Below are 16235 nucleotides of genomic sequence, written 5' to 3'. Positions count from 1 at the left end.
TAAAAACAAAACAAAATGGAGTACAAACCAATATATAATAATATACAATTTCAGCTAAACAAATAATAACAAAATATGTAAACTAATTGTGCATACTATTTAGAATTTATAAATTCATATACATATGTACATTTATTTATTCACATACGCTTCTGTACATATGTATATATACGAGAACTTACGCCAAATTGTGTCTTATTTCACTAAGCAGCTCATACAAAAACATTCCCAGTGTAAAAAAATAACAAAAAATACCAATGCATTGAAATCTCCGCACGAGGAACAAAAGACATACGCAAATAACAAAAACATCAAACTCATGATTTCACATCAAAAAAAAATAATAATAAATGTGATATTTATAAATAATTTCAAAAATTTACGCTTATTGTGATTGAAAGTGCAACAAAACTCGTGAAAAACACGAAAAACACAAAACTCATCGCTCAGAAAAAATATATTCATCAGCAAACAGAAATCGCGATAAACTCATCAGTTTTACAAAAGAAAAAAATATTTATAAATATGTTATAAAAAAAAACCTTAAACATATGTGTCTATGTATACGAAACGCTCGAAGCATTTGCGAATAAATTCATAACTCTCAGCGTGTGTGAGCAAACATAAATATCTGCACATACACACATATATACGTACATTTATGCGCATAACGGTGTGCTTAATAAATATTCGCCAACATCAACATCATTCAATGCATAACAACTGCATCCGCACCCCTCGCGCAGCCAGCACAACCAAACACAACGTGTATCTATTTATTTAGTACAACAACAACATATAACAATTACAGCAATTACAACTATTTAAGCTCACCAAATCGCTACTGACATTTGACATTTACTAACAGCAATCGAGGCAGCCAGTACCAACGCAAAAAAAAAAAAAAAAAAGCAGCAGCGTCTCCATCGGCAACTGCGTTCAACGTCAGCCACATATCGAAATTGACACCTACTTGCATAGGCGCGCAGACACGCACACATATGCACCTTCGCACAGAGAAGCAACGAATCGAATTCAAATCAAGCGATTGGAAGCGAGAACAGCAGGAGACGCATAGCATTCGTCAATAGTTGACACACACACACACACGAACGTACAAGTGTGAAAGTACCAGCTGAGTCATTCAATTCGCAGTCCAATAACAATTACGTCACTGCATCTGTCATCGTTCGCTAATTGCGGTGTCTGAGCAAACACATCACATTGACTTGCGCTAAGTCAGTTAGTAAGTCAGTCGGTCGCGCGGCTAATTAGACACTTGGCAAGGCAGCAGCCAGGGCCTCAGCCTCAGCTCTCTGCAAACACAAAAAAAAAGGACAGAAGTGTAATAAAGAACACAGTCACGACGTTGGAGTGCATCTGAGAGAATTTTTAAACAGTGAGCCAATAAAACCGAAGAGCACAAGCTGCAAGCAGCGAAAGGTGGACAAAAGTGTTGTTTTTAACGGTAAATGGAAATTTTGTGCCTCAAAAAAGAACTTTTACTACAACAATTTATGCGGTTTTTGTTTTAATTAAAATCAATAATTAAATAATATTAACCTAAAATATTAAATTTAAAAAAATTTAACAATATATATATTTTTGTCATTTTAAAAAGTTAAATCTGCCTATATTTTAAAATGCTTGGTTTTAAAAATAAAAATTTGTTTTTAAAAGTTGAATTTTGATAAAATATACCAAAAGATATATATTTTTTTAACATCCAGAAATTATTTTAAATTTTTATGTTGTGATTTGATGGAATATATTAGAAGTCAATACAATTTTGGACCGTTAAATATCGGCAAACCAAAAAAGTTAAAAGCATTTACAGTTTTTAGCTTAAAATCCTATATTGAAAACAAAAATTTGTTAAGGAAAAAATTTTCTCAAATTATGTTTATTAATTTTTACAAATTGTTGAAAAATGTTAACTTTTATGTATAAAGCTTTGAATAAATTTATGGGAGCACGTAACCTCAAAGAAAATTTGTTTATAGCTTATAATTTTATATTGGGTCTTAATTTTTTTTCACATACTAGTATTTCTATAGCAAATTGCTTCAAAATTATTTTGGGTTTATCTTCAGAATAATATTTAAATTTATTATATATACATATATATGTAATGAGAATTTTAAAATTGCAATATACTATAAATTAAAATTTAAACAATAGCTTACCCACATAGAATGAACAATCCGCTGAAATGTAGTAAAATTTCTTGCCAAAATAAATGTACGGGTAACGTTAATATGATATATCCATTACCATCAAACGTCATACAAAACAAATTATGCTTATACACATACACACATGATAAACTCGCGCTCATAAATCGCACATAACTTCGCATAACAGATAAAGAGAATTCACAAATTAATAAAAAAAAATAATAAAAAGCTGTTGCACCGCGCTTATAAAGTATACCAGTTTATAACAGTTTTAACATTAAAATAACACACACAGGAGCATAACAGAAACAGACTTAACATATCCCTTACATCAGCTGTCAAATAAACATAACCGTAGTAATTACAGCTTTTTATGTTATATGATGTGCCTGTCAAAAAAATCTTTTTCATCAAAACGTGTTTATATGAATTTATAACGTATTTGCACACATCAGTGTAAATGCATTATATACATATATGTATGTGTTAAAATTTATATGCATATTTACACTGAACTTCAGCTACAAACATTTAGTAGTATTTATTTTATACATAAGTATATACATATATATTTGAATGTACCTGTACATATGTTCATCATACACTACTCTTCTAACTACTCGCAAATATCGAACTTATTGAACACTTGCGCCATTAACATCGGGTTAATTTTGACGTAACTACACACCAACTAGTTACATACATATTCGCACATAAAACTCGCCTCGCACCAAAAATCGATGGAAGTCCATTTCGCTGCTGCTGTGTAAAGAAAAAAATCAAAACAAAAAGAAAACATAAAAATTATAATCTTTACATATCGTTGTTGTTGTTGTTGTCGTTGTCGCTTATACTCAAACTAAAAATAATTATGTTTATATATATATAAATAATAATAAAATTAAGAAATGATTAGATAAAAATACACGCCAACATAAATTCATCTACGGAAAGGAAGAGCATTAACCAACTTGAAGGCCATACATAAGTCATAGGTTTTACGAAAAAATATTTAAGACTAATAATAATAACGACTCGTTTCCGAATGGAATGTCTAGCACGAACAGGATTTATTTATAGAAAGCATCAATCTCATTAAATGTACCTAATCGCCACTTTGATCATCAATAAATCATCGCCACTCTAGCAATGTGCTCTCTCTCTCTCACACACTACTTTCTGCATCAAATAATCATGGGCATCTGCAAGCAACAATAAATAACTAATATCGTTTGCTACCACCAACAAAACATCTATGTATGTATCTATGTACAACAGTCAGTCAGTCAGTCAAATTCATTGTGCGTGTAACGAAATCGCAAAACTCAAATAAGCAATGAAAAATCAACAATAAAGTAATTTTTTATTTTTGTTTTTCTATTTCTTTTCCCTCTCTTTCTCTCTCGCTTGCGTACTCGATCGATTGACGACATAACAAAACAAAACAAAACAAAAAAGTTTAAGAGAAAAATATAAAACAACCAGAATAGGTTTACGCATACCCATCTAAAGCCTAATTGTTAGTGCAACAACCAACAACAACAACTGCGAATATTGTTACATAATTAATAACAACAACTAGTCGATATATGACAACAGCGCACAAGAGTCTAGCGAAGACACAAACCATTGTGGTAAGAATTAAGTGAAAACTGGCAACAGCCCAAGCGCGTCTAAGACAAAAAACTCTCTTAACACCACTGTCTCCTATTGTAAAGGAAATAAGAGAAAAAGTGATCAAATTTAAAACAAACAATTTGAACTTCCGCAGCGGAGAATTCATCACAAGCGATTCACGTGACATATAAACTTAAACAAATCTAATTGGATAAAAAGAAAATCAAGCTATCAACAACACAATTCCGGCCATTAGCAGCAGAACCACGCCCATAAAAAAACTTACATATATTAAATTGAAAGACTGAAAGCTCAGAGAAGCCACGGCATTAGTACCTATTAAACGCACACATTCGCATACGCATAGAGAAAGAAAAACGGCACATTTGTTGCTGCCACAGCAAGCGCACAACATGACCCAACCCAACTCACCTGCAACGCTACAGCAACAGTTGCAAGTGCAGGCGAACTGCAACGGCTCGGCAGAGGGCCTCATGAGCAACGCTTTCGACTTGATTGGCGGTGCGAGTGCCGCACAGCAGTTCTTGAATCATATGGACTTGTATGCGCAACAACAGCGTCAGCAACAGCAGCAACAGTTGAACTATCTGCAGCAACAGCAACAACAGTTGCACTCACAGTCACTGATGGCCAAATCACCGTCCACGTCGCCGACCAACTTCGGCAGTGGCGGCAGCAGCAACAGCAGCAGCCACAGCAACATAACAATCTCCACCAATAATTTACATACAAACTATAATCAACAACATCACCAACAACAGCAACAACATGTCGCCGCAGCAGCAGCAGCAGCAGCGGCAGCGGTGCAACAGCATTTAGGCAATAAACATTCCATATCGTTGACATCATCGCCAATCACATCACCAACCAAATCGATACTCACACAAGTGGCTGCGACGGCCAGCAGTGTCGGTGCTGGTGCCGTTAGCGCCACCAGCACAGCAACTACGTCGCCGCCGTCATCGTCGCCGCCAACCATTCTAACTAATTTCAATTCACAACACCATTTTAATCTGCATCACAATAATCACCAGATGGATTTACAACAACAACAACAGCAGCAGCAGCAACTACAGCAGCAATTGCGTGAGCGCGAGTCGGCCAACGCTGGCCTCAACAGCAACAGCAACCAAACAAACAACAACAACAGTCCAAATGGCGAACGACTGTCAAACGCCGCCGTTATGGGCACAATCACGCCCACCGGCGGCCACAGTCCCAACGGCGGCGCGCACCATCAGCTGCAACAACAGCAGCAGCACAACCACGCCTTGGCGCAACACCAGCATCATCATCATCAACACGGCAACAGCACATCGCCGTTTAAGCCGCCAAGCTCAGCTTCCTGTTGGTGTTATGGTGAGTTCCGATTCCAAATGCTCTTTTGCTTAAAAAAAAATCAGAAAATCTGTAAAATGAAACATTTTCACCACCACTAAAGCATCAAAGCATCAAATACTCCGCCACCAGCACCACCAGCGCACGACGCACAGCGTTTGGTTGCGCATGAGTGCGTGTTGCCGCAACATCATCGCATTGCTCGCGTGTTTCGCAACATTTGCATTGACCTCATCCCATTAACGCGCTGACTCGCTTTCGCTCCATTGCTTAGGCAGTAAGCAGGGTTTTTGTGTTGTTTCTTTTAATTTAAAAAGTGGGATAGTGAGAAATTGCAATTTTTACACTAATTAAAAGCAGTTTAAAGTTATTGAAGGACGTACGAAATAGTTTTTTTGTTCCAAAAATTAAATATGACGAAAAACACGAAGAATAATTCTTATCTAGCTGATGCAATAAACAAACATTACTTTTAGGTATTATCATAGCATATCATATACATATATGTATATATGTTCTCATGTGTTTATGTACGTGTTGAGGTAGAGTTGTGCTTTGCTCAAACACCTCGGAGATAATTGCAAATAAAAGATACCTTTTGCAAGCAGACTTTTGTAGACATATGCGTACATAAGAGCACACACATTATTTTACATACTGACATATGTAATCAAAATATATAACTTTATATTTGCGTGTGATTACATACACTCTACGTCGGCATTGCATGACACCCATGTCACTCGAAGGCTTGCTGAGCAGTTCAAATATTCCCCATAGCACCTTCGCCTTGGCATATCTCAAATTTTCTTCATGTATTCGCTTTGTGTTTGAGCGCGCGCGTGTGTTTGTTGATATCTTGAGTTCGTATGGGTATGTGTGTGTTTAAGTGTTTGGTCACAAGAATTTATAAGCAGGTGGAGATATCATTCTAGAGATTTTTGAAATATTTACAACACGACATGATATGTGACCATAAATGTTGGCAAATACATATACATATATATGTGTGTACACATACACAGATACATTTGGATACATACGAGTATATGCTATGTATTGTATATATGTATTTGAATTTAACTTAAGTCATTTAGTTTTGACAACATTTGGACAATTTAAAGCTCAGTTTTATTAGCTGCCATATATTATTTGATATATGTTAGATACACCTTTAGAGGCAGGTTTTGTACACATTAGTATAACTGGTTATGCTCAATTTCTCATATTGATATCGCTTTTGGCTTACAAAATTGAAACTTCCACCAACGTATCAGCCAAACTATTAATGCAGCCTTGAACAAAGTACGTAAAATAGTATATTTACACAAATGTATGCTTGAAATATATTATTAAATATATATTTACATCAGTTAATCGGTTAGATTAAGACGTGGATCCTATGAAGGATCTCACTTCGGCAGCTTAGGACGCCGGTCCATTGTGGTACCTAAAAACTACTACAAGCTGAATCATAAGACCATTAAGCATATCAAAAATTTGTTGAGATGGCTAATATTAGTTTCGGCTATGTACTTCTTCGTTTAGGTTGCCGTAAGTAAGATTACCGAGATGTTTCAGTCTAGTCTTGGAGTCGGAGTGGAGAAAAAAGTGCCTGAATGTTTCCACATCACCCTCCTCCTATTTAATGCTTCTTATGAAAGCAAAAATGATTTCATAAGATTTCTAAAACTTTTATAATTCTCGTAAATATTTGCTTTATTTATTTCGAACACACAATGTGTAATATCGCTTTATTCGTATTTCTTTTCATTTGGCGCATTTATATGCCTATGCTATCTTTTCAAGGTTACGTATACGCCATGTACTACGCCATATAAAACTTAGGTCGAATGCCGTCGGTAAACTTATCTATTTGGATATAAAACGTGGGTGTTTGCTGAATTATTTGAGAAAGTGGTGACTGCTAAATTTTGGCAAAAAAGGAAATAAAGTTACCGTCAGGTTAAATGAAAATGGAAGTGAGGTTAATGATAATCATAACCCCACATATATATTACTAATATTTGTATTTCCTAATGAATTATTTATAGCGCTGGTAAACATGAAAAAGTTAAACAGCAATAAACCTGAAAAGTTCTTTAAATATTTGTGGCTATAATTGAGTTGTATTCTTTTTTCTTATATTCGCTCAGGCACATCTTTCAATTAAACTAAATATATACTTATAGAAATTGTTTGCGTTCGCCAGAAAGAAAATATCTAGGTAATGATAAATGAGTGTTTAAATAAATTCAGATCAAATAAATAACATTTGTATGCACAGCAGCATTGCAAATTTTTTAAACAAAGTATCGGAATTAACTTTGTACATTTAATTTTTAATCCTAAAATCAGTTGGAGTAACAAACATGAACATTATATTTTTTCATATAAAAAGGCAAGATATACGTACATATTTTCAACTGAAAAACTATAAGTAAGAGTAACTGAATGTAAATAAGACCAATTGTGCTAAACCATTTTTTTTAATAGAATATGCAAAATACTCAGTATTAACTTGAGATTAATATTTTTTCAATCAGATATTTAGGATTAAAATTATTTGGGATTACAAATTAGAAAATTTATTTTACTAGGATTTTTACAAAAAAAAAAACATAAGAAAAACGGTAACTTCGGTTGCACCGAAGCTATAATACCCTTCACAGAACTTGATTCCGATCGTTCAAATAATAATAAATTAAATTATAATCCATGCCAAATTTCCTGAACATATCTCTTCAAATGAAAAAATTTCCCATACAAGCACTTGATACCGATTGTTCAGTACATATAGCAGCTATATGCTATAGTCATCTGATCTAAATAACTTCTTCGAAAACTGCACCATTGCTTTAGACAATAATCCCTGTCAAATTTCGGCAAGATACCTCGTCAAATGCAAAAAGTTTCCCATACAAGCACTTGATTCCGATTGTTCAGTTTGTATGGCAACTATATGCTATAGTGGTCTCATACCGTTCCGACAAATGAGCAGTTTCTTAGTAAGGAAAGGACAGGTGCAAAATTTCAGATCGATAGCTTAAAAATTGAGGGACTAGTTCGCGTATTTACAGACCAACGGACGGACGAACATGGCTATATCAACTCAGCTCATCATGCTGTTCATTTATGTATATATTTTATAGGGTCTCGGACTTCGTGGCAAAATTAATATATACTGTTCAGGGCATAAAAATTACTTAAATGTTATTTCAATTAGTTCTTGAAGTATTGTTTGCAACCTGACCGACAGTAGTGTAAAGTCGTTTTTTTATTTAGCTAACGTAAGTTTTCTTATTAATATATATTTATATGCAGAAATTATTTTTAAAATTATTTTGATAGATTTTGACAATCTTGTGATAATAACTATTGAAAATTCTTTAATTCTATAATATCTCCTATCTTTAAATTTTTATTAATATGAAATATCCACGAAGCTAAGAACACTGTGGCAGAAACTTATATTTATATTTTGGAGACTGTGAGACTAATTTCAAATCTACCTTTACTTAGTATAAACGTGCAATTAATTGTACTTAATTATAACTCAATTCTTAAAAATTTTTTATTTGACAAATTTACTCACAAAATCTTATGCTAACCCTAATGCTTTTGTTGTGTTTAAAAGTACATATTGAAACTTGTGAATAAAGAATTTGTTTAAATTTCGCAAATAACTCAGCATGTCGTTGAAACTCATAAATCAAAGCACCAACATGCATTTAGACTGGCTGGCATAGAAACAAACAAATAACCAGAGTCTATCAAATATATTTAGACCCAAGCAAATGTGCTTTACGAACAAATAAACAAAAACCGTTAGGCACTTGATAAATGTACTACACACACATAAGTATAGCTGAAACAACACTAATACATGTGAGCTTGTGTGCGTGTATGCAGTCGCCACGTTCATTGTCTTTGGCAGCACGCCATTGCGACATTCTCTGTTGCGGTAGCCGGGATATGAATTAGTAGTATCGCAAAATAGAACATATGCCAGATAATTATGCAAATAAATATGTTTCTTATAAAATGAGTGACAGGCAAAACTGAATTAAATATAAAATATGTATATACATATATAGACCTATTTTAATTGAGATCACGTGAAACAGGCGTGACTGTAAGCATTTATTTGAGATCTCCTTTGATTGGCATATTTGTATTGGAATCTTAGTACCTACAAAAGACCATTTCTAATAACGCTTGTTGGTTTATACCAACAAATATTAACGAATTAAGTTGAGACCGCATTTTTTTCAAAAAAAGTCGAATATGTAAATATTTTCTTTATTTATGAATTTGCCAAACACGTTCTGCCGAAAAGCTTGTTGCTCCATTTCATAATTTGCTCGCGCCTTCTTTTGTGCACAATTTATTTTGATTAGCTGGTTGCCGCTGTTCTATTTTCCATGCAAACTTTTTACCTGCACCATTTGCGTGCACAATAACGATTAGTCAAAATATACAAATGTACTCGAGCATGCATGCGTTTGAATATAGTTTTGAGTACATTTAGGAAAAACACATTTTCGAATATTTATAAACTCTGAAGTGCAGAAGAACTCGCGGCCGCCCAGACAATCCACGTGAATTTGTAGTCATATTTCCCAACAAATCATAAATAATGCAACGTTTCATCGATTTACACACTTGTATTCAAAATCACGAAATTAACAGAGAAGTTTATTAATTTTCATTATTTCTTGGGGCTAGGGATGATTTCGGTATATAAAACTAGCATCTTTTTTTTCATTTTAATAAAGTTTTAAACTTTTTAAGCATTACTTTATTAAAATTATAATGATTTGAGCTCATGATTAATTATGTTTATCGATAATTTAAGTATGATTTTAAGGAACATAAAACTTTGAATTACTAGCTTTTGTTTGAGCAAACTTCCAAGTTTATTTTTTAACATTATAGATTCGTTTATTTATACAGCGAGTGTATGATTTTGTATATATGTTTGTTAAAATGTGCTTAGAATTTCGAACTCGCTTCTACCAAATTCTTAAAATCCCATATCGAGAGAGTAATCTCCTTCTACCTTAATCTTAAGTCCACAAAGGAAAAACTTTCATGTTAAATTTCTGGCGGCATAAGATATATAAGTCATTCCTTAAATGTGTGCATTTACATTCTTTAAAATATATTAAAAATTATTTGTTGAGTGCCTTAGATATTTCTATTTGGAATTTAATCCTTGAGCGATTGAAAAATGTATTTTTGGAAAAACTGTGTCATCGTGCACGTGCCGTCTTAGATCGCTATAAATGTCAATACATACTTACATATGTGTATATGTTTTGTGATTTATTTAGTGACAACATATTTAAAAGAAGTGAAGCATATGACTGCAACACTAACAACACGTCTTGTACATATACTTGTATACTGAAAAATTAAGAAGTATTTATTATTATTTATTTAGTTTATATTAACAAATTAAAAGTATCTCAAAATAAAATAAAATTATTATAAAAAATATTTAATCACCGCGAATTGAATTTTATATAATCGCTAATATTTTTTGTTCAAACTGATATTGTTGCTAAAATTTATAACAGCGTTTGACAATTTTCAAAAGCTAAAATGTGACAGCAAATCAGGGTTGCGTGGAGAAGTCTTCATTATTGTATATAAGTCAGATTTTTGTTTTGTTAAATTAAGTAGATAAGAAAGTTAATCCAATATCTGTGACAATATGATCGTGAATCACGTGCTTACATTTTGGTTTCAACAAGATATTAGCTTGAAATAAAATTTTTCATTACAGAATTCGTCTATACAAGCTGCATTTGGTATATATTATAATGTCTGTATTATATATGTATTATATATAGAAAATGTATTAAATTTAACGCAAAAATATTATTTTTGATGATAAATTTCATATCTCTCTTAAGTCCTTCTGCTGATTAAAGCGACTAAAAATAAGCAAGCAAGACAGCTGTCAGCTGTCAACTGAGATGTCAACTGTCAGAGCTTGTCAAAATTGCAGATCCAAGGTGCATAACATACTTCAGTTCTGTGATTATTACATTCTGCTGAAAAGTTTTGCATTTTTGTAATTCTCTTGCTAATTGGCATGCCACAAATGCTTACAAAAGTCGTTGCATATTTCTGATTACTTTACAGTCAAAATGTTTCGAACCAAATTTATATTTTCCTACTTAATTCACAAACTTTAATATTTTAAACAATAATTTCATGAGAAATTTCATTACTATAATTGAATTATAATTCGCTTACGAATTCGAGCTATTTCCTTATACCATATACTACTTGTATAGTATATATGTACATCAATTATTGGTGTCTGCGTTAGTAATTTTTTATTCGTACTTTTCTGCGGGCTTTTCTCCCATATTTTTTGCATAACAATTCACATATTTAAAAACCTCTACATTGAAATGCTCATTTAAAGGCTTTTATATATACGCACATACAGGTATATATAGAGATATATGTGTGATTACACATCTTAGGCCTGCTCCTACATTTATTTGGAGCACACTTGACACTTCTGCTCTGTGGATCTATGAGTATCTGTGCAATGTCATTTTGTCCTCGGTCGGCTCTGCCGCGTTTACACAAGTATGTCTGAGTGTGTATGTGGTGTGTGTGGAAATGTTTTCAGTTCGCAAGTTGTATCTAATTAAAAACTAACGATGTAGCAAAAATAAACAACAACAACACAAACGGAAAACGAAAATAAAAAAGTAAAAGTAAAAAGAGAATATAGAGGTGTAACATAGTTTTACTTATACTCAAATATAAAATTCTGAAGGGCACGAAAGCACATATACAAAGGCACGCATGAATTGTAGAAACCGAAAGAGCACGGGATGGCGTAAAAATTAGAAATGCACTGTGAAAATAGAAATGAAAAAAAAAATAATTAAAATGCCACAAGGCCAAGAGGGAAATGGAAAGAAATGTTTCAAAATGTTACTGCGCAGGCAACACACAAGAAAAACGTACAAAAGAAAGAAAATAGCCTCGCATTGGCTTTAAGAAATAGTAATAATACCTGTAGGAAATACGAAGTATATAGAAAAATATGAAAGAAATAACAATAAAACAAGAAAAGTAACACAAACTTTTTTTTATATTGGGACCCTTATTTTCATCTTTGTTTAGAAATTATTAAATTTAAATTTTTTCCTAAGTGTCGCTTACAAAGCATTCACAACATAACTGCTGACACCTTTGAACCCACTGAGCTGAGAAAGTTCAAAATTTCGGTGGTCGCTTTTACGACCCGCTGACCTGATCGCTGTGAACGAGTCGTGACCTATTTAAATCATAAATAATGGTTAGTTAGGGTCAATAAAAAGGTCGTCCTTTGTAAATATAAACCACTTTTCTAAATTTCCCTTGCCTTATAAATGCCTTTCAATGTTGTGAATGCCTATGGTTTCCAGCTATAAGAAACATATGCGCGTGTGGGCTGAAGTTACACAAGCGTAAAGTTAAATATACACACTTTTGAAAACGGTGTAAGTTTGACTTGCAAGTGAAAGTGACAGTAAGATGGTAAAAAACCTTTTCAATTTTTCCACAACACTATTTTCTTTTTATATTGAAACAGAATCGCTAACAGACTATTATTTTAATATCTTTTACTTGAAATATTGAAGCAAAGTAATTTTTATTTGAATACCGCATAACAAGAAGCTGGCATATGCTTAAAATGATGCTTTAATTTTCGAAAAATACTATCAGAATAATTTATATCCCTACTAGATATTTCAAAAAAATTTCTATGAAACTATTTTGTTGATTTTCCAAAATCTTTAAATTTCCAGCACTGAACAGTGTCTTCGACAAATTTTTTGAAAACCGACCGATTTTCAATAGTAAAGACTGTCGCATACTTTTAGGCACATGCACTCAAGTTTTGTGAAAATAAATTTACTCTTGAGTTTTACTCTTGTTATACACTTAAACATTATTAATATATTTGTTAAATATTATCATATATATATTTATATTATTGTTAATACTTTTATTTTAAATTTACAATACATAATTTTTTTTTCATTTCTTCTCATTACAGGTGAGTCAGTTTGTTCGGGAATTGAGGTTGAAATTGAAAATAATAACAATTTCTCTCATGGTAAGCTTTTTCATTATTCATTAACTACCATTACAACCGACTTTCATCTGCCTACAAAATTAAATTTGAAATTGAAAAACAAAAACAATTAATGCTTTGATTTTGATTTAATACGAACCGTTTTTAATATGTCGTTTATTGGAGCTTTTGCCTTTTTTACCTACAAAAGATGTTTACACTTTTCTTTTGCTTTATATTCTTATTTACCCAAATTAATCTTGTCTTATTTTTTATATAAATAATCTTTTCACGATCTCGATCTTTCTACGTTGCGTAATTTATCATTGTAATGCAGGCGCAATTAAATTGCAATAGGAATTCAATTGTAAATAAATAATAATAAAAATCTACTAAAAATTGTGTATTTAACAGTTTTGAAAATTTTCACGAGTTCATAATATTAATTTTTTCGAGGTTAGGGCTCATTTCTATTATATATGCTTTGCAAAGCCGCTAAAATCTGAAATTAGCAAAAAAGCTGTTATATTACAGAAAACGGAATAAGTAACTACACTTGATCTCTAAAACATTGCTGCTCCCATCAAAGCTTATCCGTGATTTTGGTGGCACCAATTTCCATATAGATAACGAGATTGTATGGCGTTATTATGTTTAAATAAGCCACTTTTAGCCTTTTTTATATATATATATGAATGTAATTACCAGAACTCTGGCTGGCTCTGACAATGCCCTTTCAAGTCTTCAATCAAATCATGTAAGAAATAATTTTAATTGCGACACTAATATCAGCTTTCCTTATATTTACTACTACAACAACAAGAAATTAATAACAATTGGTGAAAATCATTCATTCTCACATCATTTGTCAAGCATCTCATTTTCATTGCGCATTTTCAGCGTTTATCGTTGAGTCTCGTTTGCTCATTTGCTCATTCGCTCGCCATATCAATTCTCCTCATGTCATTTTGATTCAGCAAAAAAACTATATTTCGTGCAGCCACCAACTCATTTGTCGCCCCATTTCTGCGCAGCTCAGCAAATAAGCAAAAACTGAATGCAAAAACAACTCATCTACTTGTAATTACTTATTTTAAGTGAAAGAGAGCGTAACTGTTATTATTTTTAATTTTAAATCCTCTTCTGTGTATGTAACGATTTATTAATTAAATATATTAATATTTAAATATATATCTACATATTTATATAGATATATATATACTTATGTGTTGTAAAAGTAAACTGCTTATATGTATGTATGTAATGCCTGCAACCAAAGCCGAAGTACACGACCTAAGTGTATTTCGTGGCGGTTATGTAAAAACAAATATAAATAATTTTGTAAACGGCAAATTACACAATCAGCACTGTCTGTTCAAATATTTTATTAATGCACCACGGTGCTTTCCGTTTTTTTCCTTCTCTTTCTACGTAACGCTTTGTCTCGTTTCACGCACACGTTCGCGCGCGCAGGCGACTCATCCTACCACATGAAGATCCTAGTGCCCGCCGTGGCCTCTGGTGCCATCATAGGCAAGGGCGGCGAAACAATCGCCTCTTTGCAGAAAGACTCTGGTGCTAGGGTTAAGATGTCCAAGTCCCATGACTTCTATCCAGGTAATATGCTTGTCTCTCAATTTAACTTCAACACAATACATACGCTTTCTCTTTCTCTGTGTAGGAACTACAGAGCGTGTTTGCCTCATTACCGGCTCCGTGGATGGCATTATGTCGGTTATGGACTTTATTATGGATAAGATACGTGAGAAGCCTGATCTTACCACTAAGATTATTGATACTGACTCCAAACAGAATCAGGATCGTGATAAGCAGGTGAAAATTTTGGTGCCCAATTCAACGGCTGGTATGATCATCGGCAAGGGTGGTGCTTTCATCAAGCAGATCAAGGAGGAGAGTGGCTCGTATGTACAGATTTCACAGAAACCCAAGGACATATCGTTGCAGGAACGTTGCATTACCATTATTGGCGATAAGGAGAACAATAAGGCCGCCTGCAAGATGATACTGTCCAAGATTGTTGAGGATCCACAATCCGGTACATGCCTTAATGTCTCATATGCCGATATAAGTGGCCCAGTTGCCAATTTCAACCCAACAGGCTCACCGTATGCTACCAACCAGAATGCCATAAATACGAGTACCGCTTCGTTGAACTCTACTTTGGGTCAGAATATTGGCGGTGCAGCTACAACTGCGGGTCTTTTAATAAACGGCACTGGCATCAATTTATCGCTGAACCTGAGCTCACCAAACCCAGCTCCGAACTTGGCGGTGGCCACACAATTGCTTGAACACATCAAGGTACATGCTTGCTGACGCTTGTTTCAATTGAACCGTTTTATTGACACATTTTTATTTTAGATTGCACTACGAGGCTCCGGATACTCAGAGAACGCCACCAACGAAGTGTGCGCCGCGCTCGGCGTACTTGCTAAATATGGCGTCTTGGGCATGGGCGTCGGTGTACCACATGCCAATGGCACTACTACACTCGGCAGTTTTCTGGGTGTTACGACGTTGGATCAGCAGACAGCTGCCGCCGCCTCAGCAGCTACTGCCAGTAATGTTTTTGGTGCTGTGGGTCAAGTTAATTTGGAACAGTATACAGCGGCAGCGGCTGCTGCTGCTGCAGCAGCTGCCAGCCGTCCGACACAGTCGCACCTAGAAGCGGCCGCCGCCGCACAATTCGACCCGTTCCGTCATTTGAGCACATCAGCCACAGCAGCACAGGCCACCACACCGGTATCGCTGAACAACAATAGTTTCGGTTTGACTGCTGCCACCGGTACTACGTGCACAACGGCGCAGAGCCTCAGCGCTGCAACACATACGCTCAGCGGCTTAAGCAAGAGTCCCACACCGGGCGATCTGGGTGCTAAGGATACCAAAAATGTTGAAATTCCAGAAGTGATTGTTGGCGCTATCTTAGGTGGGCCACGCTTTTATTATCCCTACTAAAATCCCAA

The 16235-nt window shown here is 34.1% G+C and overlaps 1 protein-coding gene across 19 annotated transcripts in view; it reads left to right on the top strand.

Annotated features, from left to right (window-relative positions):
* ps (RNA-binding protein Nova-1-like protein passilla) overlaps positions 1-16235 on the top strand; it is a 90993-nt gene that overhangs the window by 66895 nt on the left and 7863 nt on the right. For 8 of the 19 annotated variants that reach the window (XM_070105783.1, XM_070105787.1, XM_070105784.1 and 5 more), the window contains 6 exons: positions 212-1468; positions 3636-5174; positions 13231-13290; positions 14722-14865; positions 14930-15570; positions 15631-16198. In XM_070105783.1, coding sequence (XP_069961884.1) covers positions 4208-5174; positions 13231-13290; positions 14722-14865; positions 14930-15570; positions 15631-16198 — 2380 coding nt within the window. In that variant the 5' untranslated portion in view covers positions 212-1468; positions 3636-4207. Of the gene's footprint in view, positions 1-208; positions 1469-3635; positions 5175-13230; positions 13291-14721; positions 14866-14929; positions 15571-15630; positions 16199-16235 lie in introns of all 19 variants that reach the window. The other 11 variants (XM_070105791.1, XM_070105782.1, XM_070105793.1 and 8 more) reach the window with 8 other exon arrangements.

The sequence above is a fragment of the Bactrocera oleae genome, chromosome 2 (genome assembly GCF_042242935.1).
Source record: "Bactrocera oleae isolate idBacOlea1 chromosome 2, idBacOlea1, whole genome shotgun sequence".
Lineage (NCBI taxonomy): Eukaryota > Metazoa > Arthropoda > Insecta > Diptera > Tephritidae > Bactrocera > Bactrocera oleae.
This window is presented reverse-complemented; position numbering and strand designations above follow the sequence as displayed.